The following is a 19,950-nucleotide window of genomic DNA, read 5'->3' as shown; positions in this document are numbered from 1 at the left end:
GTGCAGAGTCCACGGGCACAGATGTGGGAAGGTAGGGAGGTGTTGTGGGAGCTTGAGGAACATTCTTTCCTCTTCTTTTTTTTTTTTTCTCTTCCTTCCTTCCTTCCTTCCTTCCTTCCTTCCTTCCTTCCTTCCTTCCTCCCTCCCTCCCTCCCTCCCTCCCCCTCTCTCTTTCTCTCTTTTCTTTTTCTTTCTTTTCTTTCTCTTTTTTTTGAGACAGCCTTGCTCGGTTGCCCATGCTGGAGTGCAGGGGTGCGATCTCACTGCAACCTCTGCTTCCCAGGTTCAAGCGATTCTCATGCCTCAGCCTCCTGAGTAGCTGGGACTACAGGCATGTGCCACCATACCTAATTTTTGTATTTTTAGTGGAGATGAGGTTTTACCATGTTGGTCAGGCTGGTCTCAAACTCCTGAGCTCAAGTGACCCGCCTGCCTCAGCCTCCCAACCTGTTGGGATTACAGGCGTGAGCCACCATGCCTGGCCCCTATTTGTTTCTAGGTTCTGAGAGAAATAGGAAGCAAGGCCATAAGCACGACAGGCGAGCTGCAGAGGTCTAAGAAGATGTGACACAAGCGCCTAGGGTAGCATGTGGCCTGGATCAAGGAGAGGGGATTGTAGGATAGGGTGGGGGCTCAGGAGAGCTGTAGAAACTGGAGAATGGCTGTTGCTCACTAGCCTGGCTGGGCTACCTCTGTGTAGCACTAGAGGTTCACCAGGTGAAATGGATAAAGGGGTTGGCGGGTGAACCATGGCCGAGGAGGGTCCACAGGGACAGCCAAGGGGATGGATGGGCTGTAGGTGCTTCGAGGCTGAAGAGCTACAGGAGTTGGGATGAGGGAGGAGCCAGAGGAGGCCACGAGAGGAGAGGACATGGGGAGGAAGGAGGAAGATCCGCATTCACGTGTGGCCACTGTGTTCCAAGTTCACTCCATGTGTGCAACGGGGACAACAGATGCTCACTGAGCCAGCCTGGCAGGAGCGCAGTGCAGCTGATGGTTGGGAAACCAGGAAATGCACCTGTAATGGACTTCAGAGCTGATGCCCTACTCTGCAACTATGCTGTTTTTCTATGAAAATCCTCTCCTCCTCACTGGTCTCTCGTTTATCTTGTACTTCTGAGTTAAGAGCTGCTCATGAGTATTCGAGGGTGCTCTCCACACAGTCCTCCGTGCTGGCAGTGCTATAAGCAGATCACTGTGACATGCCACATCCACAGTCTCACCTTGATATTCTAGCGACAGCACCACAGGCACATCTCCTTCCCATGGAGGCCGTCGAGCCTGCTGGGAAGGGGAAGTAAATATTTAGAAAGCCCTGTCAAGGGCTAGGCCCTGGGTAGGTATTTTCAAGTGGGTGCTCAGTCAAGCCTTATAAAAATGCTGGAAGATGTTCTTCTCACACTACAAAAAAGAAACCCCAAAGAAGATCCTGACAGGGTGAATAGCTCACCCATGACCTTGCCAGTAAGTGGCAGCCAGGAGTCAGGCTGCTCTGACCACTCAGAAACCCACTGTACCAGGAGGGAGACTGACCAATGAGGTTCTTATCCTTGCAGAGTTCTCACTGCTATTTATTTTTATACCCCTAGTCTCTAGATTCATAAAAATGCTAGAGGAAACATATTACTATTATATAGAAAAGTTTCATTTATTCAAATTAAATTATGGTATGAGTTTCATATACAAATAAATTCTGTGTAAATAATACAAAATGCTACAAATTTCAATCTTGTAAAAATACAAAAATACTTGTAATACTATACATATATAATTCCTTTAACATGACCAACACGTACAGTAGTTGACACTGCACATACGCTCTCCCGCTAGCTGAAGCTGCTGAGACAGCATCCAGCCTTTGGCTTCTGTGACGTCAGCGCTCCCTCCCGCAGCTGCCTCATGGTGAGCCAGCAGGCCCTCTCCCTCAGCCCTCAGTTCAAGATGCTTCAGATTATGAGCCATCATCAGGAGGGAAGCTACCTATTCTCTGGCTGGTTAGAAGGAACCATCACGGGGAAACTGGGTCCTCCTACAGCCCTGACACCAGCCTGCCAAACTGCGAACAGACCTCTACTGTGGAGAAGCGCGGTACATCACTGGTCTAACTCATTTTCATTCTGCAGCGTCTTCATCGCTAGCCCCCAGAGAGTCATGCTGGAGAAAAACTGGCCCTCTGAATTCCTATAAGTGGTGGAAGATGCTCGACTGCCCAGAGGGTCACCGCAGTGGTTGTCCAAAGCAGCCAGAGAGGAGCGGATCATGGCCATGCCATCGGCCTGCAGCGGCTCGCCACTGGCTGGGGTGTCCACATCCGAGTAAGCATAGGTCTGAGGCTGTGTCTGCTGCATCTGGGGCTTGGCAAGTTTACTAGGATCCAAACTCAGCTTCTCCTGGTCACTAACTCCATGAGGTTGGATCATGGACCGTAACTTACAATAGGAGCCGCCAGAGTGGCTATCAAATTCCGCCACAGAATTTTCCACTGGGTGGACGGGGAGTTTAACCGACACTGGCATCAGCGTCACGGACGTGTCTTGGGAGAAAGAGTCTGAGCTCTGAGATTTCTCGAGGTCGGAGGTCTCGATAGCTTGGCTGAGCTCCTCCAGCACGTCTGGGCTCTCGTCACCAGCTTTGCAGTGCATCTTCTTGTGCCGCCGGAGCACTGCGGAGCGGGTAAAGCACTTGTTACAGATCTCACACGTGTACGGCTTCTCCCCAGTGTGAGTGCGGACATGCCTGCGGAGGTCACCTGACCCCCCAAAACATTTCCCTGGAAAAAGAAAAACAGTTATTTATTTATTTAAACAGGGTCTCGTCCAGGCTGGTCTTGAACTCCCAGCCTCAAACAATCCACCTTCCTCAGTCTCTCAAGTAGCTGGACTACAGGCTCGTGATACCACGCCTGGCTAATATACATATACATTTTGTAGAGACAAGGTCTTGCTATGATGCCCAGGCTGGAAAAAGATGTTTTTACAGTGGCCATTCTGGAAGGATTCTCTTCTCCCCTCCTAAGACACTGAACAACCCTGCTCTGAGGAGGGGGGTCACCTCACAGCTCCTGCTCACTCTGGAAGGCTTTCCATTCCTGTGGGAGGTGCTTCTCCAGCTGCGGACCCCTCCAGCTTATGACCTTTGGGTTTTGAGTATCTCAGCGTCAGTCTTTTGATTCTCACTGAGTCTCCCTGCACATGGGTACCATGGGCACCTGCCAAGCCCGTGCTGAGAAACCATAGCTCTCCTCGTCAGTTTCACTACATGTTCATAAATCTAACACAGCCAATCTATAATTTAGAAACATCTTTTCTAAAGGTGTTTGTGTATTCGGGTGTTTGTCTCAAGAAAAAAAAAATTGCCCAGGCTGGAGTGAAGTGGCGTGGTCTTGGCTCACTGCAACCTCTGCCTCCAAGGTTCAAGTGATTCTCCTGCCTCAGCCTCCTGAATAGCTGGAACTACAGATGCCTGCCACCACGCCCGGCTAATTTTTGTATTAATATTTTTAGTAGAAATGGCATTTCACCATGTTGGCCAGGCTGGTCTTAAACTCCTGACCTCAAGTGATCTGCCCACCTTAGCCTCCCAAAGTGCTGGGAGTGAGGCGCCCAGGCTGGAGTGAGGTGCAATCTCAGCTCACAGCAACCTCCACCTCTTTGGTTCAAGCAATTCTCATGTCACAGTCTTCCGAGTAGCTGGGATTACAAGCATGTGCCAACACACCGGGCTAATTTTTGTATTTATTGTAGAGATGGGGTTTTGCCATGTTGGCCTGGCTGGTCTTGAACTCCTGGCCTTAAGTGATCAGCTCATCTCAGCCTCCCAAAGTGCTGGGGTTACAGGCGTGAGCCATGGCGCTTGACCCTGTATTCAGCTTTTAATAAAATTTTGTGCATTCCTGTCCAAGTTCTATTTCCTTTCTCTGTGGATATGGTAAAGGTAAGGGATCCAGCTCCACCACTGGAGTAGGTAAGATGAGAAGGAACTCAGCACATAACCTTACAAAGGCCACAGACTAGCCAAGAATGAGCTGCACGACTCACATGGTTAAATATTAAGAACTTTTCACTTTATATCTGAATTCTCAGCTATCTAGCTCTAGTCAAGCAATGGGTAGGCCAATTTTTTTTTTTTTTTTTTTTGAGACGGAGTCTTGCACTGTCACCCAGGCTGGAATGCAGTGGCGCGATTTCGGCTCACTGTAAGCTCTGCCTCCTGGATTCATGCCATTCTCCTGCCTCAGTCTCCCAAGTAGCTGGGACTACAGACGCCCGCCATCATGCCCGGCTAATTTTTTGTATTTTTTTTTAGTAGAGACGGGGTTTCACCATGTTAGCCAGGATGGTCTCAATCTCCTGACCTCGTGATCCTCCTGCCTCGGCCTCCCAAAGTGCTGGAATTACAGGCATGAGCCACTGTGCCCGGCCTATTTTTTTTTTTTTTTAAGCCTTTGAATAATCAATCTGGACGTGAGCTAACATGCCTAAACTTTGGGTACATTTTCCATATCAAAAATACTGTAGGCCAGGTGAGGTGGCTCACACCTGTAGTTCCAGCACTTTGGGAGTCTGAGGAGGGAGGACTGCTTGAGCTCAGGAGTCCAAGACCAGCCTAGGCAACATAGTGAGACCCTGTCTCTACAAAAAACAAAATAAAAATTAGCTGAGTGTGGTGGTGCATGCCTGTGGTCCCAGTACTCAGAAGACTGAGGCAGGAGGATCGCCTGTGCCCAGGAGGTCGAGGCTGCAATGAGCTGTGATCGCACCACTGCACTCCAGCATGAGCAACAAAGAAACCGTCTCAAAAAAAAAAAAAAAAAATTAAAAAAAACCAAAAACCAAAACACTACAACAACACATCACAGTGACCTTTGCCTTTGTGCTTTCACGTCTGTGTTTTGCCCACAATGTCAGGCTCAGGCTCAGTCTCCTTCACAGAACACTAGAGTGAAAGCATATTTAGTTTCTGCGTTGTCCCTATAACATACACTTTACTCAGATATGCGCAATTTTGTGAATTAGAAGCTTCACTGCTGCACTTGCTGGCTGCTTCCAACTGTTTGCTGCTCTAACATAAAGTTTTTATCTTTTTTTTTTTTTTGAGACAGTCTCACTCTGTTGCTCAGGTTGGAATGCAGTGGTGTGATCTTGGCTCACTGCAACCTCCGTCTCCCGGGTTCAAGTTAATTCTTGTGCCTCAGCCTTCCGAGTAGCTGGAACAACAGGCACACACCACCATGCCCAGCTAATTTTTGTATTTTTAGTAGAGACGGGGTTTCGCCATGTTGGCCAGGCTGGTCTCAAACTCCTGACCTCAAGTGACCCACCTGTCTCAGCCTCCCAAAGTGCTGGGATTACAGGCGTGAGCTATCGCGCCTGGCCAAGTTTTTATCTTTCTTTACATTGTTTCTTCAAGATAAACTCTCAATAGTTGAATGACTGAACAAGATGGGACAAGCACTTTTAGTATCCCTAATATGTAAAATTTTTAGTCATGACAGAGTTCCCACCAAGAAAGAGGAGTATAGGAGTCTCTCCTTCGTCTTTCAAGTCGAGAGGAGCTTGGCTCCACCTGTGTCCTGTCGCAAGGAGGGCACAGGGGAATGGCGCCCACCTCCTGCACAGTAGGTCTAGTAGGGGACAGGTGGGTGGGCGCCACACTGCTGTGGGCCTGCAGGCCCCTGAATGCAGGCGCCTGAACACAGGCCTGAAGGCTGCCACCCACTGGACAAGAGGCACACTGCAGCTGCTCTGAATCAGCAAGGAGGCTGCCCAGAAGGCAGTGAAGCCCCAACAAAGCCTCCCTACAGTAAGCTGCTACTAACTCAGGGAGCCAGGAAAGAGGCCAGCTGGACAGAAATGCATGGCTGCGTAGTGCAGGCCTGTGTCTTGGAAAGCACAGTGAAATGCTGGGGGAAGACAGGGAAGGCAGACTTGAGAACTATGACGCCCAGCACGCATGACACAGCGAGAGCGCGCGAGCCTGCGAGCAGTTCGACACACTGAGAAGCTCAGCATGTGAAACCCTCTTAAAATAGAACTGTCTATATACCCAAGAAAATGGAAACACACCCCCACACAAGCCTGTGCACACAGATGTTCATAGCTGCTTAGTGCAAGAAGTCGACTACAAAATACCCCGTGTCATATGAGTCCATGCATAGGAACTATCTAGAACGGGCAAGTCCACAGAGACAGAATCTAGAGGAGTGGCAGCCAGGGGCCTGGGCTGGTAATGGGGTTGTTAATAGGTATAAGGCTTCCTTTTGGGGTGATGAAAATGTTCTAAAATTAGATTGTGTTGAGAGTTACACAACTTTGTGAATCTACCAAAAACCACTGAATTGTTCACTTTAAATTGGTAAATTTTATGGTATGGGAATATTGTCTCAAAGCTGTTAAAAACTGACCCTGTCACATAACATTCCTGCTCTCTTCAGCTCTTCCCCATCCCCCAGAAGCTGACCTCGTCAGGGTGGGAAACCAGGGTTAGTGAGGCAGGGAAAGGGCAGAACCCTAAGTGGAGTGAAGGGGACGGAAGGCCTCACTTCCTCCACAGCAGGGTCTGAGCAGCAGCAAGTCCTAGCCAGGGAGGGAGGACAAAATGTACCTTTAAATCAAGTTCACAGTTGTGACAATTATTTGGAACTGACATTTTAAATTAGTGATTTGAGACTCATTACTGATGCTTTGAGATGAAGCTCTTGCTGTCACCCAGGCAGTGGTGCGATCTTGGCTCACTGCAGCCTTGGCCTCCTGGGCTCAAAAGATCCTCCAGCTCCCACCTCCCAAGTAGCCAGGATTACAGGCACACGCCTACATTAGTGATTTAAAGTGATGAAACTTCACTTTCTAAGAGTGATCAGAGTGGTCATGGAGTTGCCTAAATCTGTATCCAGAAGATCTGGGTATAATTTAAATGGAGGGACAAAAACCAAGTTTCCTCTGGTTATATGCAGAAGTCCTGCTGGTTTCAGATTCCAATTACAATTAGAATGAACCCCTCCGAATGGTGCCCTGAATACAGGCTCCCTACAGCTGGACTCTGAGCATTTCTTATTTGGTCTAAACAGATCATCATCGAAGTTGCTGTCACTCATAGTTTTGCCCATGATTCAATAAGCACCTCAATTACCTGTCATGGGTACACACACTCCCTCTTTAGAGGCCATGTGTATAGGAATCCTGGCTCCAACGCTGTGATCACAGGTCATGAGCGACCTGACCCTGAGTCTCTGTGTCCTCATCGGAGCAGTCAGGTGCCCTGAAACCGGGGGCCGCCAGCTTTCCACTCTCCTCCCGGAGGCTCACAACAAAGCATCAAGTGCCCATGAGAATAACCTCTGCTCTGTAAGTCTGTGATCTATGGAAGCCTACCCTCTGCGCTCAGCATGTGCTCCTATGCTCTGGCGGGACCATGGCTCTCCTTCATGTGTGGCCACACGTCCTGCTGTCCCCCACTTTCCCAGCCACCCTCCCTCTTCCCATCTGGACCAGGAGCCCTTAGCACCTGGGACTCTGTCTTAGTCATCTTTGTATTGGGAGCATTTAGGACAGTTCCTAATACCTCAAAGACAAGCAGCAAATGGCTGACACACAAATGCAGCAATGAACGAGAGACAATGTGAAGCAGTAAAAAAACAGCATTGTTCCCATTTTACCTCGGAGAAAACAAGGGCTCATCCCAGACACACAGTCAGCTAATGAGGGCTGGGGGACAAAGCGCTTCCCACACACGGATGACTAGGGGACAGCCAGAAACCCAAACTCACCGCAGGCAGAGCAGCTGTAAGGCCGCTCCCCCGTGTGCCGAATTCTGTGCTTTACTAACTTCCTTTGCATATTAAAAGACTTTCCACACTCATCACAGGTGAAGACTTTATCAGCCGTGTGTGTCTTTTTGTGCTCCTTCAAATTACTGAAGTTACTAAACCCTAGAGAAACCATAACAGGTGTTAAGCTGAAGGACAGAGAACATTTGAATCAGAAATCTTCAAGAAGAGGAAAACACTCAGCTGTACCTCGACCACAGATGTCACACAAGTGTGGTTTTTCTCCTGAGTGAATAATAATGTGACGCTGGACGTCGCCAGAGGCTGCAAACCTAGAATGTAATTTGAAAATTCAATTAAGAGCCTTTCCACATTACTCTGGGTCTTTATAACTGCAACTCTCTGAGGGAGGAGATACCTGCTCCTGACATTGCCGCAGAAAGGAATCTGAACTGGACTGGTTTCATCTGAAACGTGCATGGAAAAAATCCTTTTCTATTTTTTTAAGGACAACAGAACATGATGCAAGTGTCTTGTTTTTAAAGCATTTTTTTCTACCTGATTTCATTACACTTTCTTCCTCAGTTTTACAGAGCACAAGATTAGATACTGTATGGTGTAGCATCTCTACCGTAGGGGCTATAAAGAGAGTGAAAAAGGAGTCTCACCAGTTCAGAGCCAAATGCCCTTTCCACCCTTGCAGTCTTGCCAAGGTTCCTGGGGTCTCATGAGAGAGACCCTAGCTGGGTGGTGCCAACCCAAGGAGGGTGACCTTGAGAGAGCCCAGAGAGAGTTCTGCCCTGGTCTAGCCAGGTGTGACCCTTGACCCTTGCTCTTTTCACTATAAAGTAAAATGCAAACGGGAGCTCAGAGTCTCAGGGACCAAGAGGTATGGCCGTCACCCTCCACTGTGAATATCCCCAGAGAATAAGCTCTCCTCTTTCTGAGCCACACCAGAGACTTATACCTGTCAGTCCTAACATTGAGAACAAGGGAACTAAATGAAGAAAGGGAACCAGCATTCACTGAGCGGATGCTGTGTGCAGGTGATCGGTTACATGTTTAACAACCATTATCCCACTGAGTCGTTCCACAACACTGCCAGGCAGGCACCTTCACCCCCACTTTCCAGATGGGAAAACCAAGATCTGAGGCGGTTACTAACTTGCCTTAGACGGTAATTCCAACCCAGGCCCTCAGATGTGGAAATCTATGTTCTTTCCTTTCCACTACGCCTGATAGCAGAGTATGTTATATTCTGAGGAAGACGCTGCATATAGACCTGGTTTTAAATACATGCCTTGGCCGGGCGCAGTGGCTCATGCCTGTAGTCTTAGTTCTTTGGGAGGCAGAGGCGGGTGGATCACCTGAGGTCAGGAGTTCAAGATGAGCTTGGCCAGCATGGCAAAACCCCATCTCTACTAAAATTACAAAACTTAGGCGGGTGTGGTGGCACGTGCCTATAATCCCAGCTACTTGGGAGGCCGAGGCAGGAAAATCACTTGAACCCAGGAGGGTGGAGGTTGCAGTGAACCGAGAGCGAGCCACTTCACTACAGCCTGGGCAAAAGAGTGAAAACTCTGTCTCAAAAAATAAATAAATAATAAACACATGCCTCACTTTGAAATGGAATTCAGAAGGTTCAGATTTCAAACACCGTGCAAAATGAGACACACAGGGGCCAACAGTGATGTGACGCCATCAGAGGCAGCAGGAGGTCTATGTTCCTAGACATCTGGAAGGAGCGGCAGATGATACTGGGCCCTGAACTTGGCTTTCAGCGTTCAGGCAGCTACAGCAGAAAGGGAGATGTGCTGCTGGCTGCAGCTTTCGTTTGTTTTCTACCATTGGCAGAGACAATGGTTTTCCTGCAACTGATCTAGAGTTGCTTCTTCCTCGGCTTTCCCCAGCATGTGCTGAGACTGAATATGAGGACTCTGACTTCTAACTGACCCCAATGACTATCTCTTGCCCCAAGATGCTTCAGTATGAACCTGTGAGAGGCAGAGACTCTGTACTGTTTATTTTCGTGGACCCATATAGCACTTAGCATACAGCAGGTGTCTAAAAAATGTTGAGTCATGAATGATTAAATAAATGAATATAAAAGCTATGTAACCAAGATGTGTACGGAGCTTCATAACTGGTATAGTCCTGGCTGATGCCTGTCGTTCTGGCACAACCACCAGATGATGGAGTATGTGGCCTGACTGACGTACAGCCCAAGGATGGGAAGGAGGGTTGAGGGTGCCAGCCTGCACACACAGCAAGAGCTCCTCATTTATACTGCGCTGCAGAGGAATCAAACTGCCACACACACTGACCTCAAGAGTCAGATTCTCTTTCGCCAGGTCAAAATCCTACCCACCCATCGAAACGTAGTTTCCTCCTCCCTGGGGCGGAGCTCCCCCAGGCTGTCACAGACCCACGGCTTGTGGCACCTTCCACCATCTCTTTCTCTCCTGAAATCTAGTCACTCAGCTGGCAAGTCCCATCTCCCCTACTAGACAGTCACCTCCTTGGGGGCATTAATCTATTATATTTTCAGAGATATTTTTAGAATGATGAAAATTTTAATATAAAATAATTTTGTGGCATGTAAAACCCCATTTCCTTTTTGTGACTCCTGTCCCAGATTTTCTTTCTTTGAATTTTCTTTTGATTATTCTCTCGTGTGTCGCATGCAAAGCCAGAAGGTTTGAATTTACCTGTGTTCTGCAGTGGCAGGGTGAGCCCACATGTGGCTCATCTGCAAGCCACCGCTTTAGAGGACAATGACTGCCAAAGACACTGAGACTAGACATGCTCCCTTCCACACGGAAGAACACGCCCAGCACTGACCTCTTTCCACAGATCTCGCAGATGTATGGTTTTTCACCAGAATGCCGTCGTAAGTGAGTCTGCAAGTTACCTGCCTGCAAAAAGAGGAAAAGAAGAACACGCCAATAATGAAAGTTTTTGGTTTTTTAAATTATATAAATTCAAAAGGAAAACTGACACATTTAGCCAGGTTCTAATTCAACTGCCAGAAGATGAGTCACACACAACTCAGCTGTGGGTAAGAGGATGAGGAGCAGCCAGAGTGCCTGGCCACCTGCTGCACACGGGATGTGTCTCTACCCCGTCCTCCATGTGAGCCCTTGGCTGTGTCCCAGCTGAGGCACACACTATGCAGCGCTTCCCTCTTAAACAGCACCCTGTGGAGGCTGCTGTGGTGGTCGCCAAGCCTGGACTTTAAATAGGCCTTGATATATTTTACTTGGGCCATGTATTTAAAATATCATTTAAAACAAACAAAAGCACCACACGTCCTTATTTCAGTATTGTGTCTTTCTAAAAAACATACTTTTGTTCATAAACAAGGGAAGATATTTCCAAAAAGTACTTCCTCTGGCAAGTACACTTGGTTCTTTCTGACAGGTTTCTCAATGTTACCTTTGTGCAAAAGTGCAAATCAGGAGAATCACGGCAGCCTCTCAGGTGCAGGGCCACTGTGTTCCTAATTTCTGAAGCTAGCAAGGCTTTGTGAAGAATAACACTGAAACGGGGATCATCAGATGGATTTCTATGCACTAATCAATATCAAATTACCTAAAGTACAGGGAAATCAAAACTGCAAATGCCTCAGATATTTAAAAAGCTACTTGCTAATGTTTCAGATTAGGATTTGGAAAATCTTCCATTGCTGTAATTAATAGTCTCAACCTGTTATTTTCCTCATGTTAATCTTGTACAGTGTTCTGTTGCAAAACAAAGAAAAAGAAAAAAAAGGAAAACCCACTGAAATTAGGTAATACACCCAGCGGTAAAAATAAGCAGGTGTCATGCACAAGATAAACCAAAAACAAGAATGAATATCAGCCAACTAACATATGGGGCTTTTTCAATTTGCAAATTGTATTTTAAATAAAATGCAAAGATTAAGATTCATGGTTAAGATCTGAAGATGAATTTGATATCGACTTGTGAGTGAAAACTAGAAATCACAAGTATTAAAAAACGCCATCTGACTATATAACGTGAAAGATTCACCACGTCTATCAAACTCTGGGGAACAGAGTTAGACATTACATTTAAGAATATGATGAATGTGGCTTCGAAAAAACTCAGGTTTATTTTCAATAACCAAAGAGAAAGAGTTTGACAAGACTTTGGAAAATGTCCAGCTTTTAATAGAATGGCTACTAATAACAATAAAACAGGTATCAACAGCAATATACATTTGCTGAACCTGAAATTAGGCCTTTACATGCATTATCAAATTACCATCTATTTTCTTGAGATAAATAATACAACTAACACTGTATTCAGATAAACTGCACAATTACCATTGCATTCAGATAAATAAAGTAGTTGTCCCAGTTACATGGTGGAGCCAGAAATTAATATTGGTTGGTGTGAATCTAAACTCCTCTACTTGTGGGGAAACCGTGAGGACGCACAAGTTTCTATGAATGAAATAGTGTGCTTTGAATATTTAATACGACAGTTACTTTGCCACTCAGGAAACACATACTGGAGAGTTAAAATAATATACCAGTGTTTTAAATTAGTCACTTGCAAATTTCAGAAAAGCTGATCAGTTACCTAATAATCAGAAATAGCACCATCTGCTGAACTGTTAAATTAGAGCCCTCTTGTTTTTGGTTATTTTGTAAACTATGTACTTGGAATGAAATGCATTCTGGGTTAATTCTTAGCAAAGCTGCATTCTTCCTTTTTAAAAATGGTGGAACAATTACTTGTTTTCAAAAGAAATATAATCAAATGATCTTCCATTTAATATTTTAAGTGATAGAAAACACTTTAAAGTGTTCTTTACTTATTTTGTACTAGAAACAGACAATGAAAATAATCTTTCTCCCTGATTAAGGAATGCATATTTCTGATAAATAATATAAAAGCAGATTAAATAAAACTAATGGAATGAGCCATGCAAAAAATCCAATAGTACATTCAAATAACTTATTCCAGGTTACATAGCAAACTCAGGCCCAGATTATTAGAGCTTTAGTCAATATTTTTATTTCTGGTAAACTTTTGATATATTCTAGTACTGCATGCACAGACCATGTCTTAGAAATCATCTATAGTTGTGTCCATAAAAATTCTAGCAAGTAGGCCGGGAGCAGTGGCTCACGCCTGTAATCCCAGTACTTTGGTAGGCTGAGCAGGCGGATCACCAGGTCAGGAGATCGAGATCATCCTGGCTAACATGGTGAAACCCTGTCTCTACTAAAAATACAAAAAAAAAAAAAAAAAAAAATTAGCCGGGCATGGTGGCGGGCGCCTGAAGTCCTAGCTATTCAGGAGGCTAAGGCAGGAGAATGGTGTGAACCCAGGAGGCAGAGCTTGCAGTGAGCTGAGATCCTGTCACTGCACTCCAGCCTGGGCGACAGAGCGAGACTCTGCCTCACAAAAAAAAAAAAAAAAAAAAAAAAATTCTAGCAAGTGGTACAATAGCTATCATTTATTAGGAACTTACTATGAACGAGGCTCTTTGCTAAATTGTTGCAAAGAGTATTTAACTTAGTCAACACAATGTCTTGTAAAGCAGTACTATCCATGTTTTACAGATAAGTCAACAGAGGCTCTAAGAGGTAAGTAACCAGCCAGCCTTGGGTCATAAAATGGGGACTGGATTTACTAATTCACGTTTGCCTCGTGACTCCAAAGTTTGGACTGTTAAACCTATGTTAAAGATATTAGCAGTAAAGGAACTTTGATCCTTTTTAATACCGTTTTAATTCAGATGGAGTTGTTAGAATTTTTAACAGAAAAATTCTGCTGTAGAGAAGAATTAACATCTGCCCTGAGCAATTTTATAATAAACTCCTTCTGACCTTCTGACAGGTACTTGAACCTCAGTACTTCAACATGAACAAACCCAGCATCTATTCCCTATCATGAGCACTCTTTTTTTTTTTTTTTTTTTTTTTTGAGACGGAGTCTCGCTCTGTCACCCAGGCTGGAGTGCAGCGGCTGGATCTCAGCTCACTGCAAGCTCCGCCTCCCGGGTTCACGCCATTCTCCTGCCTCAGCCTCCCGAGTAGCTGGGACTACAGGCGGCCGCCACCTCGCCAGGCTAGTTTTTTGTATTTTTTAGTAGAGACGGAGTTTCACCGTGTTAGCCAGGATGGTCTTGATCTCCTGACCTCATGATCCGCCCATCTCGGCCTCCCAAAGTGCTGGGATTACAGACTTGAGCCACCGCGCCCGGCCCATGAGCACTCTTAACGGCAGTTGAGTGTTTATATCAAAAAAACTCAGGAATCGTAATCATTTAGAGATAAAAGAGATCCCAGATCTTAAAAGTCAGTTAGCTCAGGAGTTTCAAGATTTTAGGATTTCACAAAGCAATAAAATTAGAAAGAAAAAAAAAGTACGGATTAACATAAGAGATATCACTTAAACAATAACTACTATTTTGATAAAATGTCATGTAACAGTAAAGGTGTGGGAAATACAACCTCAGAGATGAAAACGTAATAGCTTGGGCAAAGCTCATTAAGTGTCCTTATTTTTTGTGTTTCCACCATGGATGGATGACCCTGTCACCTCTGGCATAAGTCCACATCAGCATCCTGGAAATGCCTCCTATAGGGTAATCCTGCAGAAGGCACTAGCACCCCTGGACTTGGGCAGACAGCTGGCTAGACAGCACTGCTGGGGGAGTACTGCCTCTCAAAACCAACCTCTCTGTACCAGCTGCCCAGTGTTCCTGTTTCTGCCTGCTTGGAGGAACAAAAGCAATCCTACTCCTCCACCCAAAGACAGCTAATTACGCCGCATTTTCTTTCCTGTTTCTCATATGACAGGCACTCAAAACTTGTCACTCTTTTGGTTCTCTCCAATGCGCTCCCAACAGCCCATGTTCTACACCACAGAGGAAACATTTCCCTCTGAGTGTGACTCAGTCATACTCTAAAGTATGACATGACTCTTCCTTGCAGAGATCTGGACATATACAGTGTCCAGTCACACGGACAGATGCAGCTTCTGTGGTCACGCTAAGATGATGCTAACTTCCTTATGCGGGCATGCCATACTCATAATGCAGATTGTGGTTAACTTTTTTAAAAAGACTAACCCACTAAATACTAAATTCTCAGTAAGCAGGATGAGACATTCTTATTTGTAAATGTTTCTATACAAGAGCATTCCAATCCCTTGTAGCCACAAACATTTACTCTAGTTCATTACAAGAAAATAATGTTAGGCATACGGTGGAGGGTGGGCCAGCGGGCATTCTTTACCACGCATCCCTATGCAGACAATCTGACTGCTTTCTTGCCCCAGCATGCCAGGGACACCAGGCTTGCCCAGTGCCTGCTTGTCTGCAGGGCTCGCCTAAGCAATCTCTCAAGCATTTCATGGCCTCGTGCTGTCCCAAACACACCTTTCAGGTAGAAAGGACTACTGCCTTTTCTTTGCCCACATTGTTCCTGTAGATATCTGTCAGCAGTTCCAACATTTCACTGTACTCCATCATTTACATGTCTGTTTCTTCCTCTAAACGGTAAGCTCCTGGAGGCCATGGCCATTTTTGTCCCTGCTCCCAGCACACAGCAGAGCTCACGGACAGCATATGGACACTGTAGACTTGCAACAAACATTAGAACAGTTCCTTGTTCACCAAAACTCATACTTTACTATGAAAATAAAGCAGCAATATACATCTGAAAACTATCACTACGTATGACTCTACAATCATAGAAACCTAATAAAAGTACACAGACAAATACAGAAGGGAAGGGTTTCTGGACTGGGCAGGGCTACCCTTGGTAGGATTTAAGAGAGTAAGTGCAGGTCAAGGGCTATAGTGGTGGTTCTCAACCTTGGCTGCACGCCAAAATTGCTGAATTTTTAAAAATACTGATACCTGGCTGGGCGCGGTGGCTCACACCTGTAATCCCAGCACTTCGGAAGGCTGAGGTGGGTGGATCACGAGGTCTGGAGTTTGAGACCATCCTGGCCAATATGATGAAACCCCGTCTCTACTAAAAATACAAAAAATGAGCTGGACGTGGTGGCACGCACCTGTAGTCCCAGCTACTTGGGAGGCTGAGGCAAGAAAATCACTTGAACCCAGGAGGGGGAGGTTACAGTGTATGCCACTACACTCCAGCCTGGGCGACAGAGCGAGACTCCGTCTACACACACACACACACACACACACACACACACACACACACACACAAAACCAAAAAACAAAAAACACCAATACCCGAGCCCCACTCCAAAACACAGAATCAGAACCTCTGATGTGGGCACCAGGGATCTGTGTCAGGAGAGAGGAGTGGATGTGGACTGCAGCCTGACTGAATGTCTGGCTTTAATTTATACAGTCAGCTATGGAGAGTCAGAGAAGGCATGAGAAGGATGGAACTTCGACTCTCATCATAATCTGAATGTATAAAGGGCTTCCAGCGCTAGTTTTTCATTTCATTTTCCCACTAGTTCCATGAAGTAGTATTATCCCTATTTTAAAAATTAGAAAAATGAGGCCCAGAGAAGTCGCGATTACTAATTATTCATGGTCATTAGTCCGAGTCTCACGCTTTTCCCATCAAACCAAAGCTGCTGAGATGAAAATGGGGGTGGGGTGGGGGTGGGGAGGTGCCTCAAAAAGACCAGCATCTGGGGGTCATGAGGATGGACAGGACAGAAGAAAGCGGATGGCAACAAGGCAGGGAATGCTGGCGTTTCCCGAGCGATTACAACGTGCCAGGCACTGCTCTAAGGACTTTCCATCATTACCTCCTTTACTCTTCACACTCTATAGGGTTAACTAATCTTGTTACCCATGTTTCACAGATAAGGAAACCGAAGGGGCAAAATGTGAGCTTGCCCAGAGTCACAGGGTAGTTAAGCCCTGACAGAGGCAGAGTTCAATTCTAGACTGTCCAGCCCCAGAGGCCAAGCTCTGAACCTCGGACGAGGCTGGCAGGAAGAAGCGGGCGCTCATCAAGAATGGCGGCCAGAGGGACAAGCACTCAGCCCAGCTCATCAAATCCTTCCTGAACACCTGCTGGCTGCTGGGCATCCTGCTGGATGGGAGAGAAGACACGGCCCCAGGCCCAGAGAAACTAACCGCCCAGGGGGACACAACCCAACCGAGTAGGCGATGGGAGACCATGAGGACTTGGTGAATTCCAGCAGGCAGGGAGTCAGAGAGTGGGAGAGTGAAGAGTCATTAAGATGGCAGGTTTCAGTGTGTGAGAAAATGGAACTCACACCCTCAACAGACAAAGAGAAACTGGAAGAGTCTGCTCTAGAGGGAATGTAAGCAAACATGGCGCTTGCCATTTCCAAGTTCTGTGGGGCCTGCCTCCCAGCTCCAGAGGCATGCACTGCGGCCACACGATCTACCATGCTGTGCGTGAGACAGTCATGCCAGTGACTGTGCCCTGAAGAGCTGCGCCCTCACGCCCTGGAACAGCTTCCGTCTGCTCTACCTCTGGAAGCCCAGCGCACTACACACGGCAGTGAATAGTTACCTTCTGTTTCAGAGAGAGTAGGTTCCCACAAGCCATTTTCTAGAAAACACTAGGTCTCTAGGTTTCTTTGTGTCCCATGCCCAGCACAGTACCTGGCCCATGGGAGGGTAAAACAAATGTTTCCTCAAGGAGTGAATGACTACGTGTCCAAATGACCTTAATGGAGGTCAGCTAAAGGTAGCAGTCAAAACAGGGAACAAAACTTGTTCCACCTTTTTTCCAACATCCTACAATCTACAGTACCAACAAGAATAAGGAGACTACTTGTCTTCAGCCTATCCCAGCACAATGTGCAGCCTCCAGGTACACCAAGCTCAAGGTGGTTTACTAGGAACTTCATTCACGAAACAGAAGACATATACTAAGTCTGGACTCATCCTTAGCAAGGGGAAAAAAGTATTGTAAGAATTCACACATGAAAATGCTATTTTTCTCTCAAAGAACTAGAAATCTGTTTTCTTGAAAAGGATTTCTCCTGATTTATTCAGAAGTCTTTAAGTCACAAATATTATCAGAGGCTTCTCTCACAAGTACAAAAGTATGTCTTATTTCCAATTTAAAAAAAACACTGTGTTGCAGGTTTCCAATTATTAAAAATAAATAAGAGTATTCCCACCTGAGAGAAATGTTTCCCACAAATGTTACATTCAAAAGGTTTCTCACCTAAAACAAAACAAAACAAAACAACAACTTGTAAAATCATTACTAGTATTTGTTCAATAATTTTTTGTTTAAACGACCTCCTATGTAGTTTCAAAATGGCATTACATTCTGCATCCTAACTGTATGAAAATGGGGAATGTCTACTTGCTTATATCTCTCTCTTGCCTTTATTTCTACACAGAGATGATAAAAGTAATATTTTCCTCTAAAAAATAAAACTGTTCTCCAAACAAAACATATGTGAAAATCAATGTATTTATTTGCATCCAGAGCAGACCCACGTTCTGGAAGCGGTCTTTTCCTGTGGTTGAGTTTTCCTGCTGAACAGCATGATCCTGCTCACCTGTTCTTCAGCCTGACGCCACCCAACCACCAATCCTAACAGACACAGGGTCACTGGTTCACACCACACAAGGTATGAGCACAGAGAGCCCCAAACACAGTGGGACCTCCTGAAGCATGAGTGTGAAAGGGAAACAGCCCCTCACCACAGTCTTCCTGCCTTGGTTGCTCAGGGGAGAAAGTAGGATTTCATCTCGGGAGATGTGCTCCTCTGCGGACTTCTTTGTCACCTCTAATTTCAGTAACTAAGTAACTGCACTTGGGGATAGAACACATTGTAAGAATGGTACTCTACTACAAAAAACCATAGCTGTCTGAAATGTGGCCTATAGAACATGATCTGGAGTTAAAAGCACACTCCATGGTACTGCCTTTAATCTACATAACACTAATGAATAGACTTTGAACACCAAGAACCTCTCATTTTCTCCATTTCCCTGAAATCAAATGGTTTCATTAAGATCTTTAAAAAGGAACAATAATGTTTTCCCTTCCTACTACATTGTTGGGGCTTGCTACCTTGAAGAAAGCAGCTTGCTAGCTTTCTGGGCTCATTCTAGGATATTTTTATTTTATTTTATCCCGAAAATGTCTAATGGCTTCCTTGACCCTGAATAATTATATTTATATTATTAATTAATAATAAATTAATAATAATTACATTAATTCTCTATTGCAATAAATGAAACTGCATTTATATCTGAAATTATTGCGGGTGACAGATAATAAGTTAAAGCCCCCATAAGAAATATAAGACTTTGAAAACAGAGAGAGGTCACCAGTTACTAAGACTAATAAATGACCAAGGTTAACAATTCTACTCCAGCAGGCCTCAGACTTCCTGGCCTCAGGACCCCTTCACACTCTTAAAATTGAGATCCTAAAGAGCTTTTGTTAATATGGGCTATAGCTATTGATATCTACCATATTAGAAATGAAAGCAGAGTGATCTTTAGAACAGGTAAACACACACTTCACAGGCCACCAGGGTGAGGACTTCATCACACATCATGTAGCTTTGGGCAGACTAACTATACACTCATGAGAGGAGGAAAAAGCAAGTAACATCTTAGACAATTTTGAAAATAGTGTTGGCCTCACAGACCCCCAAAAAGGGTTCCCCAGACCATACTTTGAGAATTGCTGCCCTTCTTGGTAGATATTTATGTCCCAGTAAGCATCATTGCCATGACTCTATCTGTCATTCAAAGAGGTTCTCCCAGAATAAACAATTTTTGATTCCTTTAAAAGTTAAGCAGGTAAGTTTCACAAATAAAAAATTACAGCCATCAGGCCAAGCGTGGTGGCTCATACCTGTAATCCCAGCACCTTGGGAGGCCGAGGTGGGCAGATCACTTGAGGTTAAGAGATTGAGATGAGCCTGACCAACACGGTGAAACCCTGTCTCTACTAAAAATACAAAAAAATTGGTGGCATATGCCCGTAGTCCCAGCTACTTGGGAGGCTGAGGCAGGAGAATCACTTGAACCCAGAAGGCAGAGGTTGCAGTGAGCCAAGATCATGCCACTGCCCTCCAGCCTGGGCAACAGAGCAAAACTCCATGTCAAAAAAAAAAAAAAAAAATTGCAGTAATCATTAGGCTGTAGGAGATTTAGGCAAACAGAATGATCTAAAGTTTTTTCAGGGCAAAACTAAGTCTGTGATATTGTCTTCACATGG

General features: G+C 45.4%; 1 protein-coding gene across 3 annotated transcripts in view; it reads right to left on the bottom strand.

The window, feature by feature from the left end:
• Positions 1–1,627: 1,627 nt before the first annotated feature.
• ZBTB49 (zinc finger and BTB domain containing 49) overlaps positions 1,628–19,950 on the bottom strand; it is a 32,143-nt gene continuing 13,820 nt past the window's right edge. For all 3 annotated transcript variants that reach the window (XM_008017910.3, XM_008017914.3, XM_073012506.1), the window contains 5 exons: positions 17,882–17,928; positions 10,607–10,680; positions 8,015–8,097; positions 7,766–7,927; positions 1,628–2,770 (listed from right to left, as the gene is read on the bottom strand). In XM_008017910.3, the coding sequence (XP_008016101.3) occupies positions 2,094–2,770; positions 7,766–7,927; positions 8,015–8,097; positions 10,607–10,680; positions 17,882–17,928 (1,043 nt within the window). In that variant the 3' untranslated portion in view covers positions 1,628–2,093. The remainder of the gene's footprint in view (positions 2,771–7,765; positions 7,928–8,014; positions 8,098–10,606; positions 10,681–17,881; positions 17,929–19,950) is intronic.

Source organism: Chlorocebus sabaeus, chromosome 27 (genome assembly GCF_047675955.1).
Source record: "Chlorocebus sabaeus isolate Y175 chromosome 27, mChlSab1.0.hap1, whole genome shotgun sequence".
NCBI lineage: Eukaryota > Metazoa > Chordata > Mammalia > Primates > Cercopithecidae > Chlorocebus > Chlorocebus sabaeus.
This window is presented reverse-complemented; position numbering and strand designations above follow the sequence as displayed.